The sequence below is a fragment of the Stegodyphus dumicola genome, chromosome X1 (genome assembly GCF_044657685.1).
Source record: "Stegodyphus dumicola isolate Sdum_Otavi_A_Nest chromosome X1, ASM4465768v1".
Classification (NCBI taxonomy): domain Eukaryota; kingdom Metazoa; phylum Arthropoda; class Arachnida; order Araneae; family Eresidae; genus Stegodyphus; species Stegodyphus dumicola.
The window spans coordinates 17849085-17865516 of NC_140780.1; the positions used below are offsets into that span (position 1 = coordinate 17849085).

Consider the following 16432-nt stretch of genomic DNA (forward strand, 5'->3'; position numbering starts at 1 on the left):
AAATATAATTATTAAATGTATCTAATTTATAATGATTATAAATGTTATCTAAACATATAATAACCATAATGTTGAATTGTAAACATAAATTGAAATCCTGTTGATAAATACGTTATAAAACTATTTAAACAAGAATTGTTCGTACTGGAAAGCAATCTGTTAAAAGGCATTGTAAAGCAAATGCTATGAGATGCGCACTTAAGAAAGTAATAAAGAGTTTTGGAATATGTATTGTTGAAATTAATGGTAAAAAAGAATCTGATAAGTATAATTAAAAGAATTATTCCCCTTACATTTTATAACTCAGTTACAAGTTTTAAATAATACTTTAAAAAAATCCTTATTTTATTCCCTTTCAGAAATGTTCAGAGAAAGTTAAGTACTATTTAAAGTATTTCGCTAATTTCTAATAATTCTCTAATTTAAAATGAACCGAATAGAGCATTAATTATAAATTGACTTATATTTTTTGATTTAAAAGATGCCTCAGAAGCCAAAAAATCATGTCATATTTAAGAAAGTATTTTAGGAAGAAGCTCTATAAATAGAAAAGAAATAATGCATAATTTTAATATTAATAATACAATAAACTTTGATATTAATTTTTGTACCTTAACCGAATAAAATCGAATTACCTGAAATTTTTTTTCTAATGTAATTAACGAAAACTTGTGAAAATAATTCATTCAAATTAAACCTTCTGAGAAAACTGTTCTGCGAAAAGTATAGCATTTAATTCCATTCAGAATGAAATGTTTAAAAATATGTTGTTTTCATATACTTAGGACTCTGAAGTGTTGTAGAAAAAGAAAGTATATACATTTATATGTATATTTATGACGTAATTACAAAATATTTACATCCGATCGCGTCAAAACCCATTGAACTTAATGTAAATGACCCAATGTTTTGGTCACCACGTAGGGATCGCCGGTACTTCAGAGCAGGGTACGGGAGAAACCTGTTTAGGGCTACTCCATCTTACTTCCTACCTCCATGGGTTTGGTGGAAGGGGAGAGGAGTGGGAGACCCTCGGACCCGTCTCCCCGGGGTGCTCTCCATCAAAACTGGGGGCGGAACCGTGACCTTCGTGAATAGATGGCCTGGTCAGCTTCAAAGTTACGTGATTTGACGTCACGAAAGGTGTCTGAACTTTCCCCCTTCGTGCTTCTCTGTGGACACTGTAAGCGAAGAATTCCTATGTTAGTTTGTGTGCTGTTACTTAACGTTGCACTGTGTTTGTTCATTATTCATGTATTTTTTATTACTAAATTTGAGTTAAGTAGGTTATAGGTCGGTTTAGGTATGATATCATTCGGTACGATTATTTAGCAAAAGTGAAGGCATTGTTGTTTAACTTTGTTAAGTACACCCTAAATTATAAACGATGCTTATGCATGCATTTTTTTTTATTGTCCAAAATACTTACCTGAAAATCCGACATCTCCGAGGATGAGCACGGAGGGAAAAAAAAGCCAATACGGATAAACATATTTTTAAGCAATTTTTGAAAAAGGACAAAATTGCATCTTTTGAGGATTTTTCTTCTTCATTATGGAATAAGCTAAACATTTCAGATGATTGAGATTTAATATGACATAAAATCTGCTGATGGAAATTATATTTTATTGCTCAGTTTTAATCTACAGCCTAAAGTTGGGAAATGTATCTAACTATCACTTCATATGAATACTGCAGTGTCTTCTTGGACAAGAAGCTGTTGAAATGGGAGTATGTAAAAATATATTAAATGGAAATACTAAACTTACTTTATGGACTGAATTTAAAAACATTTATGTCAAAAGCATAGTAATTAAAAACATTAAAATCGAACTATTACTTACCACTATATAACTAGGAAGCATACGTTGAATAAAAATTATTTGAGAATCTTACTTGAAGAATAAAACATTTTATTTTTGGAACAAATTAAGATGTGTAATAAAAGTAAAATGGCTAGAAGGTACTAGTCTTTGCTTATTCGTTATACATTATCCCACCAGCCACAGAGGCAGATAGCCCTAGTGTGCTTTGCCGTAATTAAATACACCAACACCAACACCAACACCCACCAGCCACAGAGCGGTAAAATCGCTGAACACTGGTAGTTCCGACCTGGGTTCGAATCCGGGCGAAGGAGCTGGCTGCAAGGGCATTTTCGTGATTTTCACCCTGTATAACGTGCATATGAGCCAGCTTGCCTTAGATAGTCTTCCATGAAGGCATACCTCAGGCAAATACCCTAGTGTGTTTTGCTATAATAAACTAAATCAAGTCAAATCAAATCGTTATACATTAAAGTAAGCTGTTTGTTATAGTTGCCTCTATGACAGTCAACTAATCTGCTTTTGATACATTGACCATTTCTGAACAATCCTGTTTAGGCCTGTTAAACTTGATGTATCTACGAACAATGAACCTAATTACAAGTATGTAAAAGGTAAAGTTAAAAATTTACTGGGGCATTAGCAATTCGTGAATTTATATACTGATGAGGTTCGAGTGAAAAAAGGTAACATAGAAAGGTAAAAAAAAAAAAAAAAATAATCGACTTTCCTAAGAATCTTGAAAGTATTGAAGCATCATCTGTTCAGTCTGTTATGATTTCTTCTTTATTATCAGATTATAAAGATATCATTACATTAGTAATAATTCGCTTGCTGTAATGCAACACAAAATTACGCTTTATTTAATTTATGTTGGCAAATCACAAGAGAATTTAAGGAAATTTGAATTTTTCTGCAACTTTTTATCTCCATTTCTTTTTGTTAGATAATTACTGAAAGGAATAAATACATGTGCATACTTTTTGCAAGCTCTGCAGTAAATCATTGGATATATTACTGATCGTTCATTCAAGTTATTCTTAAAATTAAAAACAGCAGTAATTATTAATAAATAATTAATTATATTGAGATAAGGTAATAAAAAATCGTTTTTATGTCTTTTAATTTGTTGAATAGGGTTTATTTTCCTTCACATCTGCGAAAATAAACCTGCAAAATTTGAGATCAGTGAAATCAACAGTAAATTTTGTAAATATATTTTTTCAGAGTATTTATTAAAGAATTTTATTTTAGTATTTAGTGGAAGTAAGAACAATCAAACTGTAAAGATTAATTTATGTTAATAAATAGCAATCTTTATTTATTTTAAAACTTTGTTTTTCAGCAAATCTTAAAATGTCATTACTATGCAGTATAAAAATAATTGTACAAAATATCGTAACACATTGGCTAGAAAATTTCATGAATATTTTTTTAAATAATACCTCTAAAGCTATCAATCTTAACTATAAATGTATAAACGACCTTTTATATGCGTTTATCCGTAAATCTCTGAAAATTTAATTACTATGCATTATTTAAAGCAAAAGAATCTAAACATTTAACGAAACGCGCATATTTCAAAGCCGAAGCAAAGTCGCGGAAGATTCAGATGCCTTCCGTGACGTCACTCGTAGCTAACCATGGACCTTATAAGAAAGGTCCATGTAGCTAACCAGGCCATGTTATATCCAGTTGGCCGTGGCGGAACTGAGCTAAATCGCACTCTCACCTGAATGGTGCTCAAGGCTGTTGCCGACAGCATGCGGATTCTAGCGCTCCTTGCCACGAGGAATTTCGTGGTCTTAGACTGACTTCTATTGATTGTAGATGACTTGTACTACAGGGGTCAAAGAGCCGCAGGTTGGCCATGTCTGTTGTTTAGTATTCCGTGAATTGTTCTTATAAGAGCATAATATATTTTATTTCACTGAACTCATTAAAAATATGTTAGATAAGTTGGAAGTGATGACTGTTATTGTTCCAAAACATTTAACCGAAAATTGATTGTATTAAAACAGCGTTTAGGCTCCTAGGGATATGGACACTGAGGAAAATGCTGATGAACTCTTTGAATTCTTAAGAGTTCTTGTTTCTTCAAGTGTTATCCTTTTTTTTTTTTTTTTTTTTGTATATCACAATCAACAAAACAGCCATTCAAGGCTTGTATCATAATTATAATCCTGAAGGCATTTGTGCTGGTTAAAATATGAAGCTATATGAAAAATTTTTGTGTCGATAAAGAAAGCAAGATCGTTTCTACATTTATTACGTAGTGTTTTAATTTCCAAATTACTTTGATTTTTTTTTATTCTTTATTTCGAATAAGTGCTTTTACTTACGTTAGCAATTTTATTGCTTGTCAAAAGCAGTTTCTTAATGGAAAGGAATTGTGTGTCATAACTCTAGAAGAGACTCAGTTTCTGATTGGAAGCAGTGGTTTATCATGACTCCAGAAGAGACTAACCAACAAATGTTATTCCCATTTTAAAATCATTTATTGCTAAAAACTTGTTGTACCCAAAGAGTTTCTATTTCTTTTGCATTCGTTAAAGGAACTAACTATTTGCCAACACTGTCATAAGAATAATGTTGTATAATCATTTTTTTTTTTGGTCGAGAAAATTTTTTATCACAATTATAAATGAAGCAAGTCAAATGTCCCTAATAAAATATATATTTCTGTTATCGCTAGAACACAATGCAATGAGTTCTTTTTGAGTATCTCATTACTATTTTTTTCCGATAAGAGCCTCAACCGAAAATGATAAAGCCTTCCTTTTGCTAAAAGTACTCTTCTGCTCAGCTTCAACAGAGTTATCGCTTGCTTCTTTCAGCTGAGAGGAGAATGCAGTCCCTTTACAAAAAAATGTTGGCGTAAGGTGTCTGAAAAAGATTTCAGCACTTCCTTTGCTATTATTCTGTTTCGTTAGAAAGTAGTCAATTGATTGTTTTTTCATTAAATTAGATGGGAGGTATGACATAGTTGCTAAATTTATTGGTTCTAAATAGGCTGGAAATATTCTTCGATGATAGGAAGGTGGTGTTAGTAACGCATCAAGCTCTTTGTCTGCAAAACATTTTCTTTTTCTTAGTCGATCACATCCTCCAAGAAGAATGGTTGAATGAGGGTTTTCTCTTCCTTGATAGTCGTGTCCTGTATAGAAAGTCAAATGAATGAAAAATCAGAATATGTTAATGATTTGAAATCTATATTCAATTGAATGTATTTTAAATTTTTATGCAGATACTTTCAAGTGATAATGTTTATTGACATCTTATAAAGCAAATTAATGGATGTAATGCATAAAGATGACCATGCAGGCTAGCGTTACTTTAAACTATAAAGCTGTTGTAATTGATAGGATTTCGTCAAGCACGAGGTTGTTACAGGTAAAATGGCCGATTGCATGGTCCTGTCGCACCATGCCGTTGGGTAAGAGGTGCATCTTTAAGTATATGCGAATTTTCCACGTCCCGCAGGAAGACTGAAAACAAGGAATTTTTTGTTGTTATCTGTTTACTGGTACAGTACTGAACATATTAAAGAGAAAGTGAATTACAGAACCAATTCAAATGCATGTAATTTGTGTACACTCACGTTTATGAAAAGAGCAACACCATGGAGGAATTATCAGAATTAAAGGAAATTTATGAAATTTATTTCACAGATGTCCTAAGAAACGATTGAATTCTCTGGGAATACAAAAATATTAAATGCCAAAAATCAGTATTTAGTGAAGCTATCGTGTTCTGAAATAAGGGTACTTACGTATTATCGCAACCAGGTTGGCGCGATTTGTGAGTTTGAGTAAAAAAGTATGAATAGAAAGAAAATGTACATTTATTAATTACAGATAATTTTTAATACAGTTTTTTATATTATTTTGTTTTAAAATATAAAATAGCAATTAAACCCTTCCGGTTTCGAATTTGAATAAGTTGCAGAATTATTTTTTCGGCGGAAATCTTTTGGCTATTGCTTTTAGCACTGATTGAAAACCGTCTTCACCATTAACAGCTTGAGCTTGGCGCCATATAAATTCGATAAGGTATGAGTGAACATGATGACGGGCTGTTCCTCTCTGTTTTTTGTTGCGCCATTTGGCTGAGCCCCACATGCGCTCTACATGTTGTATGTGAACGCCCGTGTTGGGATCCACAAAGTTATATTTGTGATTAACAGTTCCATGCAGAAATCCAGCATTTTCGATCTCACTTGTATTGTATCCTTTCCACCAATCCGAATAAATGATGCTTCCTTCCTTGATATTTTCGCAAATTTTTTCCATGAGGGTAACGGCGCTTCTGTTAGGTACAGTAACCAAAAAAAGTCTCTTTCTTTTCTCGGCAAATTCCACTGAAAACCCATTGCTGTGGTAGTACACGCCAAGTGTTATTTTTTCTTTTTACAAATAAATTCTTTTTACAAAACTACGTATAACACGTAGGGTTGCCGTAAGTAGGGTCGCCAAATTTGGCGATTTATGCGAATTTTGGCCTGGTTGCGTTAATACGTAAGTACCGAAATAAGAGCTGTTATGCGTCATGGCATTGAATCAAATAGACTTTTAATATGTACTTGAGAGATAAGCATTAAACTTTGCATCCGTCAAAGCCTAAAGGTCTGTATGAGCTGTGGGACGAGTGTCAGGAGCGAACTGCCGGATTATAAAATCCAAGATGATAGGCGACATGTGTGATAAACGGGCGGGCAGAAGAAGAGATGGTATCTGACGTACTGAGAAAAATCAAACATTTCTAACAACATGTGTATGGGTCTGTTGAAATACACCTGAAGGAATACATAGATTGAAGGGTAGGACTTCCCCCGAACTAGTGGGGGTTGGTGAGAGAATTCTCCTTTCTTTATAGACCAGATCATCCATCACACCCAATGATGCCCGAGTTCTATATGCTTGGAAATCATTCAGTACGATGTTGCATTCCAGAAGCTGGAGATCACCCCTCTAGCATTTAACGACCATGTTTGTATTCCATATTGAAGCGGGATTCATCGTACAAGAGTATCGTTTGCCAGTCAGCAAGGCAGTGCCTTTGTTAATGAACCCATTGTAACCACAGTTGTTGATAGTTTTCTTTAAGAAATATATGCACATAATCCAAAGCGCAGCCGACGCTGGCAAACTTTTGAAGCTGACAGTGCCATAGTTGTAGAGTGCTATAACGTTGTGCCAACTAACGAGATGAATCTGTATGGTCCGTCACTGTCATGAGGACAAGGTGTGTGACATCAGTAATGACTATCACTCTGAAATTTTAATCTTTCGCATATCATGCCCTGCTTTGTTTTAAGTTTGTTTATTTTCACGATTTCTTCATGATGCTGAGATTTCATAAAACGGTGGGTATAGTAATTTAATTTTTAATATTCGCGATCTGAGGCTGCCTATAATAATAAATACAGCATTTTATGAGAGAGAAATTAAGGAGTGGACATACAGTTAGTCACAAAAGTCTGCGTAGACTAAATTTTAAATTAAAAAAACACTTAAAGCATAGAAAAATGTATTTTAATCATTGCATTTTTTTTCTTCTATTAGCTAAAATTGTAAGCTTAAATAAAAAGTAAATAATATCAGTGTAATACATTTTACATTTTTTCAAAAATATATTTTGTCAAAAAAACTCAGAAATTCCCTCCAATAAGTCTGCGTACACTTTCAAAAAAAAAAAAAAAAAAAAAGGCAAAATATAAGTTTTTTACATTACTTCAATACTTTGTAGGATATCCTTTATTCTTTAAAACAGCTTGCAGACGTCTGGGCATTGACTGAACTAGTTTTTCAGTGTCATCCGACGTAAATTTCGCCCATTCTTCCTACAGTTAACTAATTAGCTTATTTCGCGACGTAATATTGTGTTTTCGAATTCGTTTCTCCAATTTTGCCCACAAATGTTCGATTGCATTGAGGTCTGGTGACTGTGGAGGAGTACGCAACTGTCTTGGAGTGTGATAAAGGAGATATTCCTTCACAATTTTAGCTGTATGTTTCGGGTCGTTGTCTTGTTGGAAAATAAAGGTATTAGAAAGGTTTAAATTTCGGGCACTGTCTCGTAGATTTTTCTTCAGAATATCCAGATAAACATACTTATCCATGACTTTATCAATAATGTGAAAATTTCGAACTCCTTTCGACGACATACACCCCCATACCATCACACCGCCAAATCCATGTTTGACAGTTGGATTTAAATTTCTCAGATTCAGTTCTGTTCCTGGTTTTCTATATACAATAGGGTGGCCATTAACTTTAAATATTGTAAATTTACTTTCATCTGACCAAATTACATTGTTCCAGAAGTCCTGCGAAGATTTTAAATATGTTTTGGCAAAAGCAATTCTTTTCTTTCTATTTGTCTCGGAAATGTACGGCTTAGACCTAGGTTTGCGTTCATGATAATCGGACTTTTCATACACTTTTCGCAGCACTTTTCGTACAGTTTCAGGAGAAATTTCCTTGTTGCTAATTAAAAAAATGTCTTTTGAAATTCTTGCAGCAGAAAGTTTAGGATTTTGTTTAATTCGTAAAAGAATTTTTCTTTCTTCTCTCTGCGTTAGCTTCTTCGGTCTCCCACATCTTGGTTTTACAGCAAGACTACCAGTGTCAAGATAGTTTTGAATAACTCTTTGCACACTAGAAAATGATTTTCCAATGGTTTTACCAATATAACGAAGAGTTTTACCTTCATCTCTCAATTTGATAATTAGTTGTCTTGTAACTAAAGGAATTTCTTTATTGGTTGTCATTTTCGTCAAAGAAAATAGAAATAGCAACTTCCAATCAACGTGAAATTTGCTTCGGAAGTCAATGACCTTAAAAGTGTAACCTTCTTTGCATTCTCAAATTTGAAGTTTAAAAGTTAGATAAGAAATCCCCCGCCTCCTTCGCGTTGTACGCAAACTTTATTGGCTTTGATTTCTGGCCACTTATCTTTTAAAAATTAGTGTGCATAAATTATTAGATATAAAAATATTACACTTAAATAATTTCAAAGTCCCTTATTGAAACTAAATATTTAAAAAATAAAACTTTAAGAAACTACCCTTTTCGCACCTTAAAATTTGGATTTGATATTACTTTTCTTGATGTACGCAGACTTTATTGACTAACTGTATATGCTGCTGGCTTATCAAATTCCGTTCCGATGATACTAATCTCCTGACTAAGTCGAAAAATGAAACGAATTAAACTTTTTGAACTAAGGCGTCTTATTCAGTTGGATGCATGGATAGTTAACTGATCATGACAAAGCATGTTTGGAGTTCCTGTCAAAGTGCAGACATACCTTCATGGAGGATTTCTAAGAGACGTTTATTCTATTCAAGTCCGACGTGAAAAGAATCTCGAAAGCCGCATTCAGCCAGCCCATTACTCGGGAGTTCAATTCGAGTCGAACTACCAGTGTCTATAGGGGTCTAAGACTTTTTGCCTTCGCGATTTCACCGTAGCCGTTTCGCCGTCGGGATGTTTCGCCGTCAAGACTTATTTTTCTTTATATGACTGTATTACATTCGTATTAACTTCATTTAGATTAATAATTCTGTTTACCTTTTGTATACTTAATAAAGGTTGCTTGTAATATATATAGTTATTTACAAGTATGAGATATAAAGAAAAACATACAGTTAGTTGGAAAATTATGTCAGTATCAAAGAGAACTGGGACTAAACTTCTGTTACATCAGAAGTTATACTATCGATTTTAAAATTATGCGGGTACAATATTTACACAATTCGCCAAAATTTCTTGAAATTTTAATCGGCTAGTTCAGAGAAATCACACATACAAGCAGGAAATTCACATTTTTATAAAATGTGAATGGAAAACGGAATTACTTTGGAATCTTGTCAGCACATGACTTTCTTAAAATTAATATGTCATGTGTAATGGTGTATTTGTATAAAACTGTACACAAAATCATTTTATATAAAAATGTTTATTAAATTAAATGAAATTATTTAACTAAACAGAGTTATTAATTTAAATCAACTTAATATAATATTACAAGATATAATACAGTCGTGTAAGGAAAAATATGTCTTGACGGCGAATAGTCCCATTCCCTGTCTATAGGTCTTATTCACTAACGGTTGTACAAATTGTATGAGAGTCTACGAAGAAGCTGAAATTCTGCTATTCAACTATATGCTGACACTCTTAAAAGTATTGATAGAGCAAGAAAATGCTTGGTCGGGAAAGGCGTGTATGCTAGGTGAAGAAATCAAACTCTACTTTGCTTAAAAATATTATGTTCTCCTCGAAACAGAGAAAAACTTGCAATATATTATAATTATTGATAAGAAACAGATTTTTCAGCAAAATCGCAGGCTTTAGTGGCCAATAGCTTGACACAGATTAATGTACAATGTAAAAGAATTTAGTTAGATTTTCTTTCAAAGAATGTGGTGATTCCTGCTTAATCAATGTCTGCTGGTATCGTCCCGTCAACCGTGGTCACATTACGAAAGAGGAATGATGCGGCGAAAATGTGAGCACAAAGGTAACCACGTTAATGAACAAATATACTGTTCTGCTACTTCAAAATGTATGTCTCACGACTTGAAATGTTGAATGTTTCGTACGTAATGAATATCTTTAATGTTTTACGAGTCATACGAAAGCCTCCAGAAAATCAATGATTTGGAATAGAAGGTTCTGCTTTAATTTTTTCAGATTTTTTGGCTAAAGATTATCACTTTTTTTTTTTTTTTTTTTTAACATTTGGACCATTTTTTTTTTTTTTGTCTGAGAAGAACTTTGATATCCGTTCTTCAATAAAAGATTAAACATTTTACAGCTTTTTTGGCATAAATGATTTTCACATAGGTTGGAGAAAACGTATTGATTCAAATCATGTGCATCTTCTTTTTTTGTAAGCTTGCTTTCTTGACACCAATGAAATCAACCATTTTAACTGTAACAGCCTAATACACTAAACAGTCAGCTATAATAACTTACAACAATTCACCAAATAATTTATTATTACAGAAGATCATCAAAATAATTTGATTTCATTTTGGGAATTCCATTAAGAGAAGATCGCCTAACACAAATTTCTTAAACTTTCATAAATTTAATTCACGAATCAATTAATGTAGATAAATGTACTACAGTAACTGCGTTAATGGAAATTTGATAACAAGTTCATCGAAACACAGGAGTATAATATTATACTATAAGTTATTAAATTATGTATTGCTGTGAGCGGTATATTTATTTCTTTTGAATTTGTTAGTTCATAAAAACAAGCTATCTTACTTTCTGCAGAATCCTTTACAAAAACGCTTCTGTTTAATAATCGAAGTTGTCTTTGGTATTTCTTTTTCTGCTCAAGCACGTATTGCGAATTAAATTCCATTTTTTCATTACTTGCTGCGGATGATCCATGTCTGCGGGGAAAAAAAAAAAAAAAAAAAAAAAAAAAAAAAAAAAAGGAGGAACGCAAAGTTAACAAGAGTGGATAAAAGAAAAACTTAAGAATTATTAAGTTACATTTGTCTGTAAGATATCTCATGTTTGAAAGCATCCGGAAAATTGACACAAAGATATTCAAAACTACGCTTACTTTACTTTAATTAAATGCTCTAATGGCTTGTTTATCGTGAATGCCATTGTAAAAAGAAATAAATTTGTAACCTGACGTAAGAGGATCAATGATAAGCTCTATTATAGAGTACTTGGTCCATTAATATAGCGCAATGTGAGCTAGGTGACCATAAATAAAACAACGGGATAGAATTAAACAATGCACATGAAACAACGGGGAAGGAACTTCATTTTTTATACTTAACATGTGGCACTTTAAGTCAATGAAAAATTAACTAGTTGAACTGTTAACTAGCGGATATTGTCGCTTTTAAAATAAACCTGTTGTGCATCTATTACTTGAATTTTTTGGTGGCCTTTTTACTTAGACTTTCTGGAGCTCAAGCTTCAGCCACCATGTAAGCGCAGTCTTTCAAATTTTTTTTTTTTTTTTTTTTTTTTTTGGTTAGCGAATATACCTTCTTCGTCTTCACTATCTAGCAAAAGTTTCCTTAAATTTGTCTTCTGTAATGGCGTTTCATGGTTTCGGTAGCAGACTGGTCCATTGGTTGCAACAAGATTGTGACGTTTGGCGGTAAAAAGATTGTTGTAAACTGCTCATTCCTGAGGGATGAAATTTTCGTCGTACCACTCGGAAATGGGTTCTGCTAAACAATGCTGCAGTCATCCCAACCTTAGATTCGTTTCTATAAAAGAGAGGAAGCTTTTTCACATTTTTAAATGCTCTTGGCATCTTTTACTTCCCTATCAACAGAAGGTGTATTTAATGGCTTCCGTAGGGCTTGCTTAGGTAAGCACCGTAACATGGCCTTTACTAACTTTGTATCGGGGTGCACTACTCTCCCTTTTAGATGCTAACGTTGTTTTAGGCAGAACTTTCCAAACAAGATCGGTTTTATCGACGTTGTACAAAATCTCAGAATCGTAGGAGTCTGTTACAATTTAAAATTTTTTCATAAAACCTTCTGCGTCTTTGGAGTTTGCTGATAACTTCTTACCACTTAAATCTAATTCACGGACACCGTGCCTGCACTTAATATTTCTTAGCCAGACGTTACTTGCTTAAAGGATGAACAAATAAGCTTCTGAGCTAAGATCTTAGCTTTCTCACAAGGAATCAGATCCGAAATTGGGTTTCCATAGAACGTTGCTGCAAAAAACACTTGAAAACGACATCTATTATGTATGTTTATTATGAACCAGTATGTTTATCTATTATGTATTATGAATCAGTATGTTTATCTATTATGTTTATCAATTATATGTATCATATATGTAAGTAAAGTATGGCTTGTTCAGTATGAACTAACACACGCCATGTCCAAATTACACACAAAGTGATCAGATCACACACACAACTTATTAGGCTTGATTTGTACAATTCAGTATTTGTATGTAACTCAGAAATTGTGTAAGAAAGTAACTGTATGTATGGCACGGAACAATTCAGTAGTATGATTATGAGTCACGGGTGTTTTTGTATTATAAATCAGTATCAGTAATCGTAAGTATGCCACCGAGCAATTCAGTTGTATGATTATGTATCATATATGTTTAGCTCATGTATATTTATCTATTATGAATCAGTATGTTTATCTAATACGTGTATCAATTATCATGTATGTAAGCAAGTATCATAAAAAGTTTTTATGTACGATGCCACCAGCCCATGTATGCCTTGTATGGCAATATTCAACCTTTCTGTTTTAGGGCGTTGTTCTGGACAGCTGCGGGATTTGAACAATACCCGACTAATCTGTGTAAGCCGCCCGGGTGCTCGGATCCTGCTTCTCATTTGTCAATTGTCAAGTGTGACTGCACATCAATGAAGTCAACTTGACACCTAGGATTGAATTGACTGCTTTTAATTGATTTAACAACAAGGCCTTTTCTTGGACTACTTTGTACCTTTTGACAAGGTCCACAAAGATTCAAATAAATCATCACCATTTCAATTGTAATATTCTTATGGCCTTAATTTCTCTCATCATTCTGTTTCGTCCTCCTTGGCCGATTACGCCCACCAGCGGCCGAGCGGTAAAATCGCTGAACACTGGTAGTTCGGTCCGAGGTTCGAATCCCGCGAACGGGCTGGCTGCATGGGCGTTTTCGTGGTTTTCCCCACGATGTGTAACGTGTATACGAGCCAGTTTCCTTTAGCAGATAGCCCTCGTGTGCTTTGCCGTATTCTCAATACACCACCACCTTGGCCGATTACAATATGAGGCTTGTGGATTATTTGAAAATTCTCTTCCATACAAGTATAATAAACAGTTGGACCTTTTTCATTTTGCACTGGAATAATGAGTTTCTCAACACTACCAAATTTTAACAATATCATATCTTGATATTCGTTGATAGTCTTTTTGCCGCAAATCTTCTCTTTGCGTTCCTTAAGTTTCGCAATAAAGGAATGATACTGTTTTCTTGTAAATAACTGATGGTTTATCCTTTCTCTCTACTTGAACATGTCCAAATGATCGTTAAAATGTGACTTAATGAATTCTAAAGCATCTTCCATTGTGCTTAAATTGCAATAAAATTTGTGAAAATGTTAAAAGAGCAACGCACACTCCGAAAACTGACAAATAAACTTACGCAAAAACTGGCAACTGTATAAAAAAGGATCAAAACCGTCAAGCACGATGTATTCGCTTAACAAATGAACAACGCACGCAAAGTGCGGGCGTCTACACCCAAAGTAAACAAGCAAGTGACATTGTACGCATGAGTATTGGAAATCTCTAGCCAAATGCGTTGGAAGTTATCACATTAGCCAAACTTCACTGATAATTATTAATATTAATCAGTAAGTCTGATAAAGTATTCACTTTAACCGGCTTAGTTGGTTATTATAAATAGTCACCGGTTATTATTAATAATAACCGATTAATCACATTGACCGTAACATATATAAAGAGAGTGTTCAGTAATGAGTTATTATGAGAGAGCTAGATTTTATACTGTCCTTATATATCCACATAAAGAAGTAAGAAGAAAAAAGGCGAGTTACCCAGTTACTCTTTCCACAGCACACCCAGATTAGACGGTCTGATCGCCCTATTGGCGGCTGTACATCACTGCATACCAATACTTACTAATCGTTCTTTAGTACCCTGCACATAGTAAAAACTTGGCAGCTCTCAACAGTGAAAGAGAATCGCTTAAATGGGTTTGCATGCTAAGTGTGCTTCGAATGGGTCGTGTATGATAATTGTGCATGTTCAAGAAAGAAGAACAGAGATAGGAAGTTCTAGAAGGATTTAATTCAGATAAAAGAAAAATTGCAATATAATTTAAAGACTAAGTAAAACACAGTTCAAGAGTCTCTTCATTCCTATTTTTCAGATTGCAACAATCTGCTTAATCCTATGTATTCCAGTCCTTTAGTTACTTGCTCGTTTATTCGATTACAGCATGTCAGAGCTAAAGTAAAGCTAAAGGATAGCTAAAGCTAAGGCACGTTTATAGAGGACAGTTCGGGTTGTTTTAGGAATAGCAGTTTTATATAAATATTTTACAGTTTCTTATGCTGTGAAGTGCACGCATATGGGATTATTCTCCCTGATTTTGATCAAGTCGCTGTTCGTTTTAAGAGTTAATTTTTATATGGCTCGCTTTATCTTCACTTAACAGTCTTCTTCAGTTTCGCATAAGTTCATTATGCCTTATCCTACCTTTTGTAAATGATCTACTAAAAACCTGAGCTTCATGAAGTGAGTTTTAGTTTCATGTTAAGGAGCATTTAGTGTTCTTGCATTTTCAGTAGACTTCAAAATTCTTCGGAAAGCCATTTAGAGAAAACTGGATTTAATAAAAAGATATTAAAAAAACTAATTCACTATTAGTTCATAAAAGGTGAGATATAATTTGAAGGATATGCATTTGCTCAACGATTATCAAAAGAATAAAAAGATAACTGTTCGAATTCCCTTTAATCAAACTTTTGTTCACATTGCTCATGTTATCACTTTATCAGAGTTAAAACATATTTTAATGCATTGGATTAATACACGAATCAATTAATAATGAGTATAACGGAAGAAAATGAATTTCACATTTGATTTTTTTTTAAAGAAATACATCTTAGTTACTCAAGTGAATAAGTTTTATTTTGATTCTTTGTATTCAACTAAGTACAGTTACATAAGAAGGAAATTTACAATTAGAAGTCATTTATAGTTGTAACATGCCAGCTTCGTTTAATTCGGAAAACCAGTTTTAGTATAATAACATATCAAAATACGACTGTGTTTAAAATAATCCTTGTTAGAGTGGTAGTAATTAAAAATTTTTATCGAAAGATTTTTCAATAGATGAGTACGTTTTTAAGTTGAATAACGTTTGAGGTTTTCAAATCGCTTTGTTGAAATATGAAGAGTATCACGTTCAACAACTGACGCTAAGCTGTCTGTGTATCCATTTTTATGACAAGAAAGTAATGCAAAATTGCACTATAAAATTATGGTATTCGCAGAAAGTAGATCATAATTTTTTCTTTGTTTTGAAAAAGATATTCAGAAGTTTCAATGGGGTAATTCTGAGGAAATTAGGAAAAATAGTCCGTTTTTTAAAACGAGAATAAAGCGGCAGATATTATTGCGTATTAAGATAGCTAAATAAAAATAATTGAAAGGGAATTAATGGAAAGTTATTTTTAACAATTACGTTTGAAATCTGAATTTTTCCTTTTATGCTCAATTTTCTATTACAAATTCTTACTTTTTTCTGGAAAATGTATAAGCCATAATGAATTTGTACAAGATTCCTTAAAACATGAGCAAGATATAATGTAGTGTGCCAGGTTATGTATAAAGCATAATTTAGCGTACATGATTTTAAATGTTATATCATGCATATTTATTAACTTTTCTACCTACGATGTGTCTCAATGAAGTTCCTGCTTTTGTATTCCTGCTGCTTTTGTATTTTGTTCCTGCTTTTCCTGCCTTTTATTTGTCTAAAAGTCGATGTAATATTTTTTTATTAATTTTTTCGTATTTAAATATGAGCATAGAAAAATTGGACAGATTA

The 16432-nt window shown here is 33.1% G+C and overlaps 1 protein-coding gene across 3 annotated transcripts in view; it reads right to left on the reverse strand.

Annotated features, from left to right (window-relative positions):
- Positions 1-2633: 2633 nt before the first annotated feature.
- The window catches only part of LOC118186993 (doublesex- and mab-3-related transcription factor 2-like), a 178490-nt gene continuing 164691 nt past the window's right edge, over positions 2634-16432 (reverse strand). For 2 of the 3 annotated variants that reach the window (XM_035357169.2, XM_085807008.1), the window contains exons 3-4: positions 11111-11241; positions 2634-4983 (exon numbers count right to left, since the gene is read on the reverse strand). In XM_035357169.2, the coding sequence (XP_035213060.1) occupies positions 4559-4983; positions 11111-11241 (556 nt within the window). In that variant the 3' untranslated portion in view covers positions 2634-4558. The remainder of the gene's footprint in view (positions 4984-11110; positions 11242-16432) is intronic. The other variant, XM_085807007.1, reaches the window with a different exon arrangement.